General features: G+C 50.0%; 1 protein-coding gene across 1 annotated transcript in view; it reads right to left on the reverse strand.

Moving 5' to 3' along the window:
- The window catches only part of LOC142560218 (neprilysin-1-like), a 59,059-nt gene extending 52,807 nt beyond the window's left edge, over window positions 1-6,252 (reverse strand). Inside the window, exons 1-2 of the mRNA XM_075672151.1 lie at window positions 6,164-6,252; window positions 3,552-3,656 (exon numbers count right to left, since the gene is read on the reverse strand). Coding sequence (XP_075528266.1) covers window positions 3,552-3,639 — 88 coding nt within the window. The 5' untranslated portion in view covers window positions 3,640-3,656; window positions 6,164-6,252. The remainder of the gene's footprint in view (window positions 1-3,551; window positions 3,657-6,163) is intronic.
- Between the last annotated feature and the right edge of the window lie 7,716 nt (window positions 6,253-13,968).

The raw sequence follows: 13,968 nt of genomic DNA on the forward strand, positions 1-13,968 counted from the left end.
AACGACTGCAGACGCTCGGCCCAAGGATGGTTGGTCAATGTCAAATGAGGAATGAAAACGTTGGAGGAGCTCGATGATTTATGTGTGCTGCTCAGGTGTGAGTTCTGCGTCGACGGCACGAGCGAAGACGTCTACAGGGGCATCAGTCGCGGCGGCAGGAGTGACGGAACAAATCGGAAGTGATGTTGTATGACCAAACATGGTGGACGGGAGAACGCTATCGAAAGCTTCAGCGGTACCCAGGCAGTCGCCGCGGAGTGGGGATGATGGGCAGGCGGACGGATTGCACACGTAAAGAACAGCAGAACCGTCGCAAAAAGTGACGACAGCAAACGGAAGCAGAAAGTTCCGGCGGCGCGCACAAGTGGCCGACCGTGTAAACAGAACAGATGAGTTCGCAGCAGAGCTGCATGACACAGGAAGAAAAAAATTACCGACGATTACGTTACTTCCTAATGCGAAATTTGAGCGCAGCAAATAAGCTGTTTCACCTTTTCGATAGATTGAGGCAAAGAAATCGAGCAACACATGTATGCGCTATCACAGATTTTTTTTTTATTTTTCACACGTATTCCTTTAACAAAGACTCCACTAGGTAAGCTTCTGCTTCGGCGGCACGCACCTCTGGATTCTGACGGCGACGGCGCTGGGCCTCTGCTCTGGCAGCTCGTTTAGCAGCAGCAGCAGCAGCAGCAGCAGACGGAGGACTTCCATCGGTCGTCTCGCTCATGGCTCAGAAAGAACTGGCAGATAATTTCGCAGTGGCGAACGGCAGCGGCAATTTCGGCTCGGGCGGTGCACATATACAGATCCGCCGCCACCGATCTGGCTCTCTGATTGCCACCGCACAGGGCGAACGGCAGCGGCAATTTCGGCTCGGGCGGTGCACATATACAGATCCGCCGCCACCGATCTGGCTCTCTGATTGCCACCGCACAGGGGTTTCATTGGAGGAGGAGCGAAGAAAGGAATTAAGTTCGAGCCGGCGCTTTGACAACCGGAGACTCGCAGGAAGAGGGGGGAGGGGGGCGGCGTGTGCACCCAGCGGCAAACGATGGGGGCAGGAGCGCGCGCAGCAAGCGGACAACACGATAAAGGGAGGAGGGAAGAGATAGCAGCGACTGACTGATGCCGCTGACGCCGATAGTGAGTCAACCCCAGCTGCGGAGTTGGTTTCAGGGACAACGCCGCCGATGCCGACACAAACAATATGATACCCTCGCTTCCGCAGCGCTAAGAACCAGGTCTAGCCGTGGGAAGGTGGTCACGTATTCGTCGACGTGCCGGGGCCTACGTGAAATAACCGGCGCGTCGGCAACTGAAGAGCACCCTATCCGCCACACAAGAACAGGGGGGGGGGACCCTTTCCTCCTCTTTCTGCATGGCGGCGACGGTGTTCTATGCAGTCACGTTATCTTGACTCTCTAGCGGCGTCAGCGGCATCCAGCGGTATCAGTCGGTCGCTGCTAGCGCTGGCGGGATGAAAGGGGGGCGGAGCTGGTTACGAGGCCGACGACAACGCCGACGACGACGCGAAACCCAGGAACGGACGCCAAAGAGCTGCGCTCTAAAAAAAAACGGCGGAGAAAGGTGCGATATGGATGCCAGAAGCGGCAACAACTTTAGGCGAAGAATGGTCGTCAGGGTCGAAGCACGGCACTGATAACGTAAGTTCGGCACGAGCGCGGTCGATAAGAGCTTGATTGACAAATAGGAAATTCCATCCAAGAATAACGTCGTGTCAGGAACGAGATAGGACGACAAATTCTATAACATTCATAACGCTTTGAATGACAACGCGGACTGTGCACGACGCTGAAGGCTGAATGCGATGCGAGGTTGCCGTACGCAGAGAAAGCGAGGTAAGCGGAATGGTCACTTTGTTCAAATTGCGGGAAAGCTCCTCACTAATAATAGAAACGGCGGCTCCGGTGTCGATAAGTGAGTGTACGGTGACGCCGTCTACGAACAGTTCAATTTCGTTCGCCGTGGCAAAATGAGGCCTTGAAATGCTCGACGTAAACGCAGTTCTTGCCTCTGGAACTGCGACTGTTAGTTTTCCTCTCGGGCTGCGCTGGGTGGGCGAACCATCGGGGAAATGGATCGGTGACGTGGGGAAGTTGCATCGAAAGGGAGGCGACTGTAAGATGAGTCCGGAGGAAGGTTATATGGGTCCTGACGCGGAAATCGAGCAGGGCTCTAGCTTGAGGCGCCCCTACTGTCAGGTAAACGGGGGCTGCGACGGCGGCACAATCGTGCTACGTGGCCCGGAAAATGGCAGAAATAGCATATTGGCCGGTTGTCAGGTGTACGCCACGGGTTGACGACAGGGGCTCCAGCGGCCGAGTAAGGGACGACAACCGGGCGTCAAGGTGACGGCGGCACGCGGAAGGTGCCAGTGGCCCGGTAGGCATCAGGAGCCGGAGGGGCGCAAGGCCGGGCAACAACGTCAGCGTACGTTAGCCTACCAGCTGCAGGCTGCGGAGGAGAGGCAGATGGCAGCGCCGCGGCAACTTGCTTCTGAATTACGTGGCGAAGCGAAGGAACCAAGGTTGTCGACGGCTCGGGTGTGATGTTAGCCAGAGAGAGTTGGCGTGCGACTTCCTGACGGAGGAACTGCTTTAGAATATTTAACCCATTTTCTCAAATACTCTTTCAAAATAGTACAATAGTTCTGTAGTGATGTGAGCACTTCTCGAATTTCCTTTCACTATGTAGTTTCTCTTTCTTTATAGGGTGTGTTTCACCCCCACTTTCGCTCAAATACTGACTCTCCAATATTTCCTCCGCGTAGCATTGGTTAATGTGGCTCTGGACCATTTACCTTTACCCAATTTGTTAACAACATAAACAGGTCCCTTCGGGGGAAACATTCGCGCTTAATAATCTAGCATTACCTGAAAATACGTCGACATCATTGCACATGGTGTGTTCCAAAACAATCGCATAAGTACCCGTCGCGGTGGCTTAACGGCTGAGGCGTCGCGCTGTTGACGCCGAGGTCGAGGCTTCGATCTCGGACGCAACGTTTGCATCCCGATGGGGTTGGAATGCGACATTTGGGGATCGGTAAAGGAGCCCCAAACTGGGAAAATGAAATTGGAGTTCTCCACTGCGGTGTGCGTCATAATAGATGCTCCTCCAGAGGTTATGTGTAACTACCAGGAACCATTGAATTTAAAGTTCATTGTTTTTGTCTTACTTTTCATTGACAAAAATAGCATAAAGGAAGTTCATAGAGTAATTTCTATTAGGTCTGTAGAACGCCTCTCTGCAGCTTAGGGATTCCATGCAGATGTGTTTTCTTTATAGTTTGAACTTTCTGCAATTAGGATTTGTTTGGAAGTTTACGAAGCAGCTAATTACCGCAAAAGGTAGGTTCTCTTTACTGCCCATCATTTTTTGCTTGCGCATGTAATGTGTTCTTGAAGTGTGCTCAATAGAAGAAGTCTGAAAGGGGGCGACACATTTTAAGTCTACAAAGAAGTATATGGGCTAGGTAGATTTAATTTGAGGATAGTTTGGAACATTATTGACGACGAGGCGTTTACCTTTGGTTGCAGCAAGGGATCGGCTGTACGGAATTATTCGGCTAAATGTGGCCACCAGGAAATAGGCCACTGCGCTGGCGAGATGCATCTCTTCGCTTTTGTCACCTGCAGCAGGTAACGCACCATAAGCTTCATGACTGCAATGCCCTTTATGAATGACCACGTGAGAGTTTTGGCCTGGTAGCATGGCAGATACAACATTTTATAGGTGCACCACCTTGATACTATTAATGAAGAAATTCAGATTAGAACTCACAAAGGCAACGATTTTGCATCCTAGTAAGATATATCTCTTTAATAAATACCGCATGGGTTTTACGGCCGCGAGACTGTTTTTCAACGAAAATTGTAGAATATGTTTATTTCGGCGCATATAAATACAGTTCCAGTACTTACGTCATGATTCTAGCTTACGGCGCTAAAAGACAGATTTAGTGGTGAACATGTTGGATTGAATGTTTTCTTTGAATATTCGAAGGAAAGGCACAAATGTAACAGCTCTAGGCAAAAGCAAGTGCTAAACAAACCACATGACTCGACATACTAAGAGTGTGGTCCGAAAACGCAGGCGTGCATAATTATAGCAAGACAAAAATTTGAAGGAATACGCAACATCTCTAGTACAGTTCCCGTACCATAATTATCTGCGAACTTGTTGAGTTTCCTATCGTTTTCTACGGAAAGTATCTGCGAAATGGTTTATGAAATCTCGCTTTCACGTGGCACAGATTACTTTAGAAGCTCCGTAAATATCTCAAAATGAAAGGCTCACACCACTCTCATCTATTGTGACTGCGTGCGAACAAGTACTACCGAGTAGAACTATTGCCAGAAAACTCAGCGATAACAAAACAAGAAACTCGGGAATTTGCTGAGGCCCGTCACATTGTTAAATCTGAGAACACCCCTTTCTGGAAGCTATCGAGCATGATAATTAAAGCAGCGATAATGTTTTAAGATAAGACCTACGCACCAAGAGATAATTTCGTAGATGTCCTAATTACTGATCGGTGTTTATTAGCTCTTTATGCGGGGTGTTGGGGGTGCTTCGTGTAATCCTTTTTTATTTTACGCGTGTACACGTTGCGCTTGTTTTTACTGGGTAAGCAATTTCACTCGAGACGTGTTCACCCGGTTTACGTAAGTGTCAGAGCCGTTATGCTTTCTTGGTAGCCACGGCTCATTCACGGCTCACGCGCCTAGGGTTCGAAGGTCTCCAGAGACGCGATGGGCCCGTAGTGTACTTGACTCAAGTAGGTTATACAAAATTATAAAAATGACAGCGTTCCGGTTTCTGGCATGTGAGCGGTGCCTGAACGCACATTCGTATTCCTGCAGAAAAAGCGGTGCGCATACCACATCGTTGTCCGTACTCTGGACCTAGGTGCCTGTCAGCTGATAACGTGGTTCCAATTCCACACCGATTCACTCGTTTACACCGCTGTCGGCTGCGAAAGCATATCGCAGTAAACGCTAGCATTCAGTGCGAGCTATTCCCGCCGACATTACTGTCCCGCTTGCCAACATCACGGAAGCAACGGGTCGATGAGATATAGCCTTTTAAAAAGCATATGTATTGGCGCATTTGAGTAAATAAAGTACAATTGTATGTTGTTGCAACATTTTTGCCTTGAAGAACTCCAAGATGTCGGAAATATGGTCGGCAGCGAGTATCCCTTCTCGATTCCTTCGAAGTTCGTGAACAGCCGTTCAGACAGGAAAATGAATTATCTGACAGGCCCCTTGTGAAGAAGTCCTCAATTGCAAAAAGTAAAGTGGATAGTAAACGCCAAGGTAGATTTTTCTGGTCCTTTAATTGAGCGCTAACAAACACCGAGGGTTTTCATGTCGTCTCGCGCACCATCCTGTTGCGCCCAGCTATAACGCCACTGCCGGCGTTGCTAATCGTACCAGGGTTTGAGATGTTTAGCGTTTCCGGCATTCGGGTAAACGCATGAGAACTTGGCCTTCTTACCGAATGAGCGAAGGTGCAAGCGCGGACGGCTTGCACGGTGCAGCCATCTGGTGGTGCGGTGCTCAACCAGAAAAAAAAATACAGAGCTGTAATACTGCAGTGAACAACTGTATTTTGCTTCGCTGCTGGCGTAAGTTTTCTACAGCGGTCTAATCGTGCTGCTCCCTAAAATTTGCACCTGCGGCAAAGTAAAACATACTTGGTTACTACAATGTTAGCTCTCTGTTTTGTCTGGCTGAGCTCTGTGCCACCAGGTGGCTGCACCGTGCGAGCCGTTCGCGGTTGCCCCCTCCACTCATCCGGTAAAACGATCAGTCCTCTTGCGTTTACCCGAATACCGGACACGCTAAAACTCCCTGTGGTGACATTCGTAGTATCAGTCAGGGCGCCGTTCCTGCTACACCGCAGTAGTAGCGTAGCGTGCTACTTCGCGCCATGCCGGGTCCACGTATATTTTAGAACACCGTATCAGGACCCCCAGCGCATCAGTAAACCTTTCTTTCACGTTCACTGCTTCGTCTTTATGCAAGACAGGCAATTATAACACAGATGGAGGGAGAACTCCTGAAGAACCTATGAAGCTTAAGGTTGTTATGTTGATACTCTGTTCGTAAACACATGTATAAAGCACACTTACGTTAAATCGGTGGCGATCAAGTAAACTTGGTCTCAGACCTATTGCTCTTTAGTTCACTCCTCGCAGACGACTGGCCAAGCTTCCGGGCTCTCCCCAAAACAAGCTGAGTGCACAATCCACAAATTTTTCTCGTTCTTGATGTATGGTGGGCCAGCATCTTGTTTCCAGTGGCATTTTTGCGTCCTTTCGTATAGCAGTACAGTTGCGGCATTCCTCAACAAATATTAAAAGTCATCTCTGAGCTCTGCGTTAGCCCACGAGGTACTTGTCCTTGAACTTTGGAAGCTTTAGCCGACCTCTTATATTTAAGTCCACATTTCTTTGTTGATAAGCACGCGGCAGGCTTTACTTCGAAATATCAGCATGCGGCTCCGACACGCACATATCACGCATGTCTTCGTTTTGATTTTTCTTCTTGGTCTGGCTCTGTCTCTTTTCAAACCTATATAATGACATGTTTATGCATGTATGTTATTTCTTTCGCGTGTGGTTTTACGACTGATTCTGCTGGTAGCCTCGATAACAATGAAGATTGAGCACGTATATTGAGTGCAGTAGGGCGTACTGCACTCAAAATAGTAGGGCAGTAGCCCTACTGCCCTACTGCACTCAAAATAAAAGGGCAGTAGCCAACATGTAGAATCGAAATGACCTATAATTTAATGGCAACCTTACGTATTCTAGCGAGGCAAACAGGCGCATCGTCAACGCCTCGCTCGAAGATAGAGCTCGCGCGCTCGGTGCCTGACGCTCGACTGCCTGTTTATCCTTCTGGCTCTGTAATTGATGTACCTGATGCATTGACGCACTTCCAAAGGTCGACGACATCTTCTAGGTAGTCGGTTCTCCGTGGGCTGTTGGGAACGGTTCTGCAAGCGCTCTACGCCACGAAGCTATCGCACCGCGGCGCAAACAAAAACTTGCGTGAAGCTTGTCTCAAAGTCGGACCAGATGCTAAAATCAGATTAGTGGTAGCGAAACCACACGTTAGAGATGTCCGTTAGATAGAAGACCTCTTCATTCAATTTCAATTTTCAATTTCGTCATTCAAGCGCTCGCGCCGCCGGATGGGCCGTCTAGTTGTGGTTCGGAGAGGATGCACACTCGCCGGCGTGCGCTGGGAACCACTTGATACGAATGGTGCTGCCGCGGTCATGGAGCTGGAGCTTGCCGACGAAGGCGACCTCCGGCGCGCACACTCGCCCCTTGGCAAAGTTGCGCACGACGTTCCTCGAGTCGCTGAGCAAGTTGCCACACTCGACCTCGGAGATCGCCAGAGCGGTGGCAACCTCCTCCGTGTCTGTGGCGTCCGTGCACCGCACGCTCGCTGCCGTTGTTTTCGTGACCACTGCAACAACCACTGCCGTGAAGCCTTCCCGCTTGTATTCCTCTGCGTCCACGTACCGAGCGTGCGGGTTTTGGGCGTATTGTTCGGTGAGGGCCTTGGCCCGCACCAGCCGCCGTTCTTCATTCTACTCGGGATGCATGTTCTTCGGAATGGGGTCCGCGTGGATGAGGTCCCGCGCTTCGTCGTTTATCTCGCACGATTGCCGGCTGCTAGGTTGGAGGTTGTAACCCAAGGACGTCAGTATACTGCGGCTCGTCTTGGTGGCAGAGAGGCGCTCCATTTGCGCGGTGAGCTGTGCCTCGGCTATTTCTTCAAGGATGTTATGGACGCCGAGCTGCAGAAGCCGAGCCGTACTCGTGGTGTCCATTAAGCTCATCCCCATCTTGTAAGCCCTTCTGATCAGCGCGTTGATCTTGGTCCTGTCAGTGACCTGCCAGTTCAGGTGGGCGCAACGTAGGCGATGTGACTGATCACGAACGATTGCACAAGGCTAACGGCACTGTCTTGACGTATGCCCACCCTTCGTGTCGAGACTGGTTGTATGAGCCGCATGGCGTCCATTGCCTTGGTGGTAAGCTTGTCGATGGTTTCGTCGTTGCGGCCGCTCTTGTTTAGCGGCATGCCCAGGTCCATGATCTTGGGAACTTCGGGGATGCGTTGCCCCGATGCAGTGACGATCTTGATGTGATCGCACTCCCGGGGGGCAGTGCGTTTCCGTCCCGGTCATGTGTGAGGACGAACAGCTCGGATTTGGCGGGCGAGCACATTGGGCCGGTGCCGTCAAGGTGCTGCTCGACAGCGGTAACCACCGCTTGCAGCTGTTGCTCGATGCTGCCGTCTGTGCCGCCGGCCGCCAACAGGGTAATGTCGTTGGCGTAGATCGTATGCTGGACGCCAGTCCCCGCTACAGCCCTCGCTACCTGGATAGTGAAGAGGCTGAAGAGCAACGGCGAGATGACCGAACCCTGCGGGGTATCCATGGCCCCCGAGCTTGAGTACTGGGAGCTTGAGGTCTCCGGCGTGTTGTTTCACCGTGCGGTTGGTCAAAAAGCCTTGCATGTAGTTGTAGGTCGTTACCCCCGTACTAAGTCTTCATACTTGTGCTTGCCGATGTCCGGTGGTTTGCCCACTTTCGGGATAGGATCGTTCTTGCCGCTTCCCACTGTCGAGGGAGCTTGCCCGAATGCCAGCATTCGTTAGAGTAATGGGTTAGGGCCTCGATCAATGAATGGCTGAAATTGCGTAGCGTCTTGTTGATAACGAGATCGGGGCCGGCTGCTGAGCGGATGTTGAGCTCGTGCAGCGGTACCCGTACCTCTGGCATGGTAATGTCTCGGTTGAGCCACGCGTTGGGCATCCCCCCGTACGGCGGGTGGGTTTCCGTTGGGTTATTTCAGCAGATACTTGGCTTCCATGCTTTTGGTAACAGCGTCTTTTCCTTGTTGTGCGGTGGCGTGCATGAGGCGGGCCAGGTGGTCGCGCTGGTGTGACTTGGTCTTGGTTTCGCTTGGTGCAGAAATAGATTCCAGATGCAACCGCGATGCAGTTCTCTATCAGCTCGGTTGTAGGTTTTCTTCCATTGCTGACGGCACCGGACCTTTAAGTGGTGTTTGTTGGGCCTGTTTACGTTGGCCACCTTCTTTCTCAATTTGTGATTCAGCCGTTGCCGCTTCCAGGGCGCCTGTATCAAACGCTTGGCCTCGATCAAATGGGCCATGTGCCTGTCCGTGGTGACCACGTCCTCGTCCGTTTCGGTGGTCTTGGTGTTTTAGTGCGCTGCACCGCTGAGTTTTGCCATCCGAGTTTCGATGTCTGTGATGCCTTGTGCTGTGGTGGGGCGTCCCTTGCAGAAACCGTCCGAGTCTCTCCTCTTGTGTTTAATGGCGTTGCCCCGTAATTAGCTTGCTATCATAACTTCGAGCATATAGTGGTTACTGTCCACATCGACACCGGTGTTGTGCCATGTTACTTCGCCCGTGCAGTCGTTTTTGGTTAATGTAAGGTCCGGTGTGGTGTCTCGTGCTACCGTGTTCCCGATGCGGGTGGGATAAGCCGGGTCCGTGATTATGACACAGCTGTGGTCTAGGGTATCCTGTGTTAGGGTCCCGTCCCTTGGCCGTGTCCTTCACGTAACCCCACGCTTGATGGGTGGCGTTGAAGTCCCCTGCAACGGGTTGTCTTTGGCCTGGGTGCTGGCTGTGAGTAATAGGGTCTTGAATTTCTGTATTTGGTGCTTCGGGTTACTGTAGATGTTGGCGAATAACAGGCTGCCTTTCCGTTGTTTCTTTGGGATGATTTCACTGAAGGTGTATTCCTCCTTGCTGCGGCCGTGTTTGAGTTGGTGCTCGATAAACGTGAACCCTTTGTGGGCGAACGTGCAGACACTCTGTCCCTACGCCGGGCTAACTTGAGCGCGATACCAAGGGAGGTCGGGGGTCGCCGTCGCCGGTTTTTTGTGGCACGATGATGTCGGGTTTCTTGCCTACTGTGATGATACGTTGTTACAGCACTACTCTCGTGCTGTTTTAACTGTTGCAGTTCCACTGCCAGACCGCAAGGCCCGGTAGCGATCCTATCGTGGAATGGGGCTGGGACATGGTTGTGGTGAAGTTGGGGCTTGCGTCTGTTCTTGGAGGTATGGGTGCTTAGCGAATTGTGCTGCAAAAATGGGGCGGCATACTATGGGCTTGAGGATCAGTTGAATGAAGTCGAAACACTCTTGTATGGTACGGAAGGACGTAGTGATCAGCTCCACCAGCCGCGCCAGTAGTTGTTCGGTGACCACAGCCGTGCAGGCGTAGGCGTTGGCGAGCATTTCAATTTTGGCTTCGAGCTGAGTTTCCAATCGGGTCAGGGCCTTGTAAAGATATGAGGTGCGTGCTCGTTTCTTGAAAGGTTGGGTCAGTGGTCTTCTACGCTTGGCGCTCGTCTTAGGTTGTGACCATTGATTGTGTGCCTCCACTGCCAGACCGCAAGGCCCGGTAGTGATCCTATTGTCGTTTGGGGCTGGGACATGGTTGTGGCGAAGTTGGGGCTTGCGTCTGTTCTTGGGGGTATGGGTGGTTAGCGAACTGCGCCTCAAAGATGGGGCTCCGTACTATGGGCGTGAGGGTGTGTTCAAACAAGTCGAAACACTCTTGTAGGGTGCGGAAGGATGTGCTGATCAGCTCCTCCAGCCACGGGAGTCGTTGGTTGGTGACAACAGCCGTGCTGGTGTAGACGTTGGCCAGCGCTTCAATTCTGGCTTCGAGCCGAGTTTCCTATTGGGTAAGGTCCTTGTAATGTGATGAGGTGCGTGCTCGTTTCTTGGGGGTTGGGTCAGCGGTCTTCTCTTCCTGGGGCTCGTCTTGGGTTGTGTCCATTGATTGTGTGCCTTGGTGTGATGGGGTGTCAGTGTTCTGCTCGGGGATAACGGTGGGTGTAGGTTCGGTGCACGCTCGTTTTTGGGGGTTGGGTCAGTGGTCTTCTCCTCCTGGGGCTCGTCTTGGGGTGCGTCGATCGATTGTGTGCCTTGGTGTGATAGCGTGTCAATGTTCTGCTCGGGGATAACAGTGGGTGTAGGTTCGGTGCGCGCTCGTTTCTTGGGGGTTGGGTCAGTGGTCTTTTCCTCCTGGGGCTCGTCTTGGGGTGTGTCGATTTATTGTATGCCTTGGTGTGATGGGGTGTCGGTGTTCTGCTCGGGGATAACAGCGGGTGTAGGTTCCGTGCGCGCTCGTTTCTTGGGGGTTGGGTCAGTGGTCTTCTCCTCCTGGGGCATTTGGGATTGCGCAAAGCCTAAGCAGGTGGACTCAAGCGTTTCTATAAAGTGAATAGGGACGCGTCCGACGCGAGCATGTGTGTGTGTGACGACAGCAGCCAGACAACGGTGAACAGGTTCGTGTTTAGCCGGTGGCATGATTTTTATTCCGGCCGTTCGATGCGCCCTCTTACAACCTGCTGGTTGTTGGGTTCTGCATAAGCACTGGAGGAGCGTAAAAAAAGGAACATGTGATGTCCCCTAAAACTACGCATTATACAATCGTACGTACCAATGGCATGTAGCGCATACGTTAAAAGTACGATGGCATTTGCACTGCGGGGATGAGACGGTAGAAGCTGTCTGGCCTGGCCCAAATAAATAAGAACATTTAAGTTGTATGAGCGCCGAACAATTAAAAGACGTAATTGAAGTGCCGCTAGCAAAATGAAATAGCAACACAGCAAAAAAAAATATATTTGCTAAAGAACAATAGATTGTGCTTTGCTTGACGGCAGAACCGAAAATGAGCTTAAGAAAGTTGACACTAAACAGCACATGTTAAAACTATAGACATATTATCCCTGCAATGCCAAACTGTCGCATATCCAGCGCCGAGTTCGGTGCCTCGTAACTACACATTCCACCAACACAAAACCCCGAGTGCAGAACAGTGGGAGAGCAGGCTCACTAGCTGCGAGCTCGCCGCCCAAAGGGCAATGGTGCAGCACGCAAGCGAAGCAGCGCGGCTCTGTGGAGCCCTGGACTAGGGGCCCAACCCTGCGAAGAAGGTCAAGCGTCTGCTGCGATGAAGACGAAGGCTGAACACTAAACCCTTAATAGACCAAATAAAGTTTTCTCTTTCTCTCTCTCGCTCTCTCTCTCTCGGTGCCTCGAAATGCTCATTCGCGGGCCGCAAATTGACGCCATGACCATAGTTGCGTTTTTTTGTATGCAGGAAGGAAGCTTCAGTCGAAGGTTCACATAAACAAACTTGTTCCTAATAAATATTTGCTAGACTAATTATGTTTCGATTCAATTAGCAATTTATTTTATCTATATAGATGTACTATTCATTGCCAGAATGCAGATCAACGAGTTGTTTCAATGCTTCTTGATGTGGAACTGGGTTTTGGCTTTACAGGGTTAAGACACGGAATGTTGCGACATATATAAAATGTAGATTAAAGAAAGAGACACTGTTTGGCTAACCCGCACGCATCGAATGTAGACGCTGGGAATCGTTGATCCTGAAGGTCAAAGCTTTAAAAATATGAACTTCAAATTTGAAATTCACTAACGTCACTTGTGCCATTCTCGTCGAAATTCTTCTTGATGTACATTTGCCCAATGACGGAAAGGAAACGTCTGAGACTTTTCGAAGAAAATGACGCCAACGTGCCCTTTCTTTTTGCATACGGTACAGGATTTCTAGACGTGCTTTCCGAGTTTTTGCAAGTGCCCTTGACGTCAGCGAAAGCAGCTGGAATATGTGTTGCCATGCAGCTAGGTTGAACTTGTCCGATATGTACGTGTCAAACATTTATTGCAATAGGCAAAGTATGTGGACTTGTACAGAGGTTTCAGAAAATACTGAGTCATGTCTTACAGGTCGTGTATGCTCTCGAAAAACTCGTTACACTTCTTGAAGTAAGACATCGCGAACATAGGGACTTCCTCTGTCTTGTTTAACGAGATGTTCACCAGCGAAAACATTTTGTTTAAGATTTGTAGGAGTGGAATAAAAAGAAGAAAACATATATTTTATTTTCTTCGAGTATCCGAAAACAACATGCAAATCAAGAAGTTTTTCATGTGCTTTCTAAGAGAATGTCAGGCGAGGGCTTATCTCTTTCCTTAAACGCACACATTGCTTTGTCCTAATATTCTGCGACAGCGTACCAAATTTAATTTTTCGTAAACATTGAGGCGTAAAAGCGTCCTCATAAAAGCCATCCTACTACAACTTGTTTGGGGCACTGACCTATGCTCGGTGCGCTGTCAGACATTGGCCTGTTGTAGGCCAGTTTTAGTTCATAAAGAGTTTATAAGGGCAATTTAGGGCATGCTTTAAAGCCTTTACGCCGCATAATTCGCGAAACAGTTCTGATACCTGTGCACAGAAAACGTGATCCTTTAACCAAGCTTTCATGCAACCTGCTCGCCATCCACAATGTTGCTCTTTGTAGAATAGTTTATTGCTGGGCCAGTTGGAGTAATAGATTGACAAAGTGCAGCGCTAAACCACACATGACGGGAGAGACGGGAGGAAAGAAAACGCTTACTTAAAGCTAAATATTTTCAAGCGGCAGTAAGCCTTCTCTATGTTAGAAAAGAGCGTATGTCAAGTCTATTAATCGATACGGTAAAAAATCCAAAGAGAAACCGCATTCGATGACAAATATCACCGGAATGCGAAAGAGACAACTACGCGGGTACATATCGAAGGAAAGCATTGAGTAAAGTAAAATTTTAAAAAATTATCTGACTTGTCGCCCCTGCCTTCATGTATATGCAAGGTAATAACGAATATTCATGTATCAGAGGAGCGCTTCTGTTTTAACGTTGCGGTTATGCTTACCAGAGAATCTTGCTTCGTCATGTTTAGTTCCCTGTAACGAACAATAGGCTGCACATTCACATTTCGAAATCATTAAGTTTCACTGATGCTTGATATTATTGGTTTTAAGGAAGCTCTTGATCCTCTGTGTTTCTTGCGAG

The sequence above is a fragment of the Dermacentor variabilis genome, chromosome 10, assembly GCF_050947875.1.
Source record: "Dermacentor variabilis isolate Ectoservices chromosome 10, ASM5094787v1, whole genome shotgun sequence".
Lineage (NCBI taxonomy): Eukaryota > Metazoa > Arthropoda > Arachnida > Ixodida > Ixodidae > Dermacentor > Dermacentor variabilis.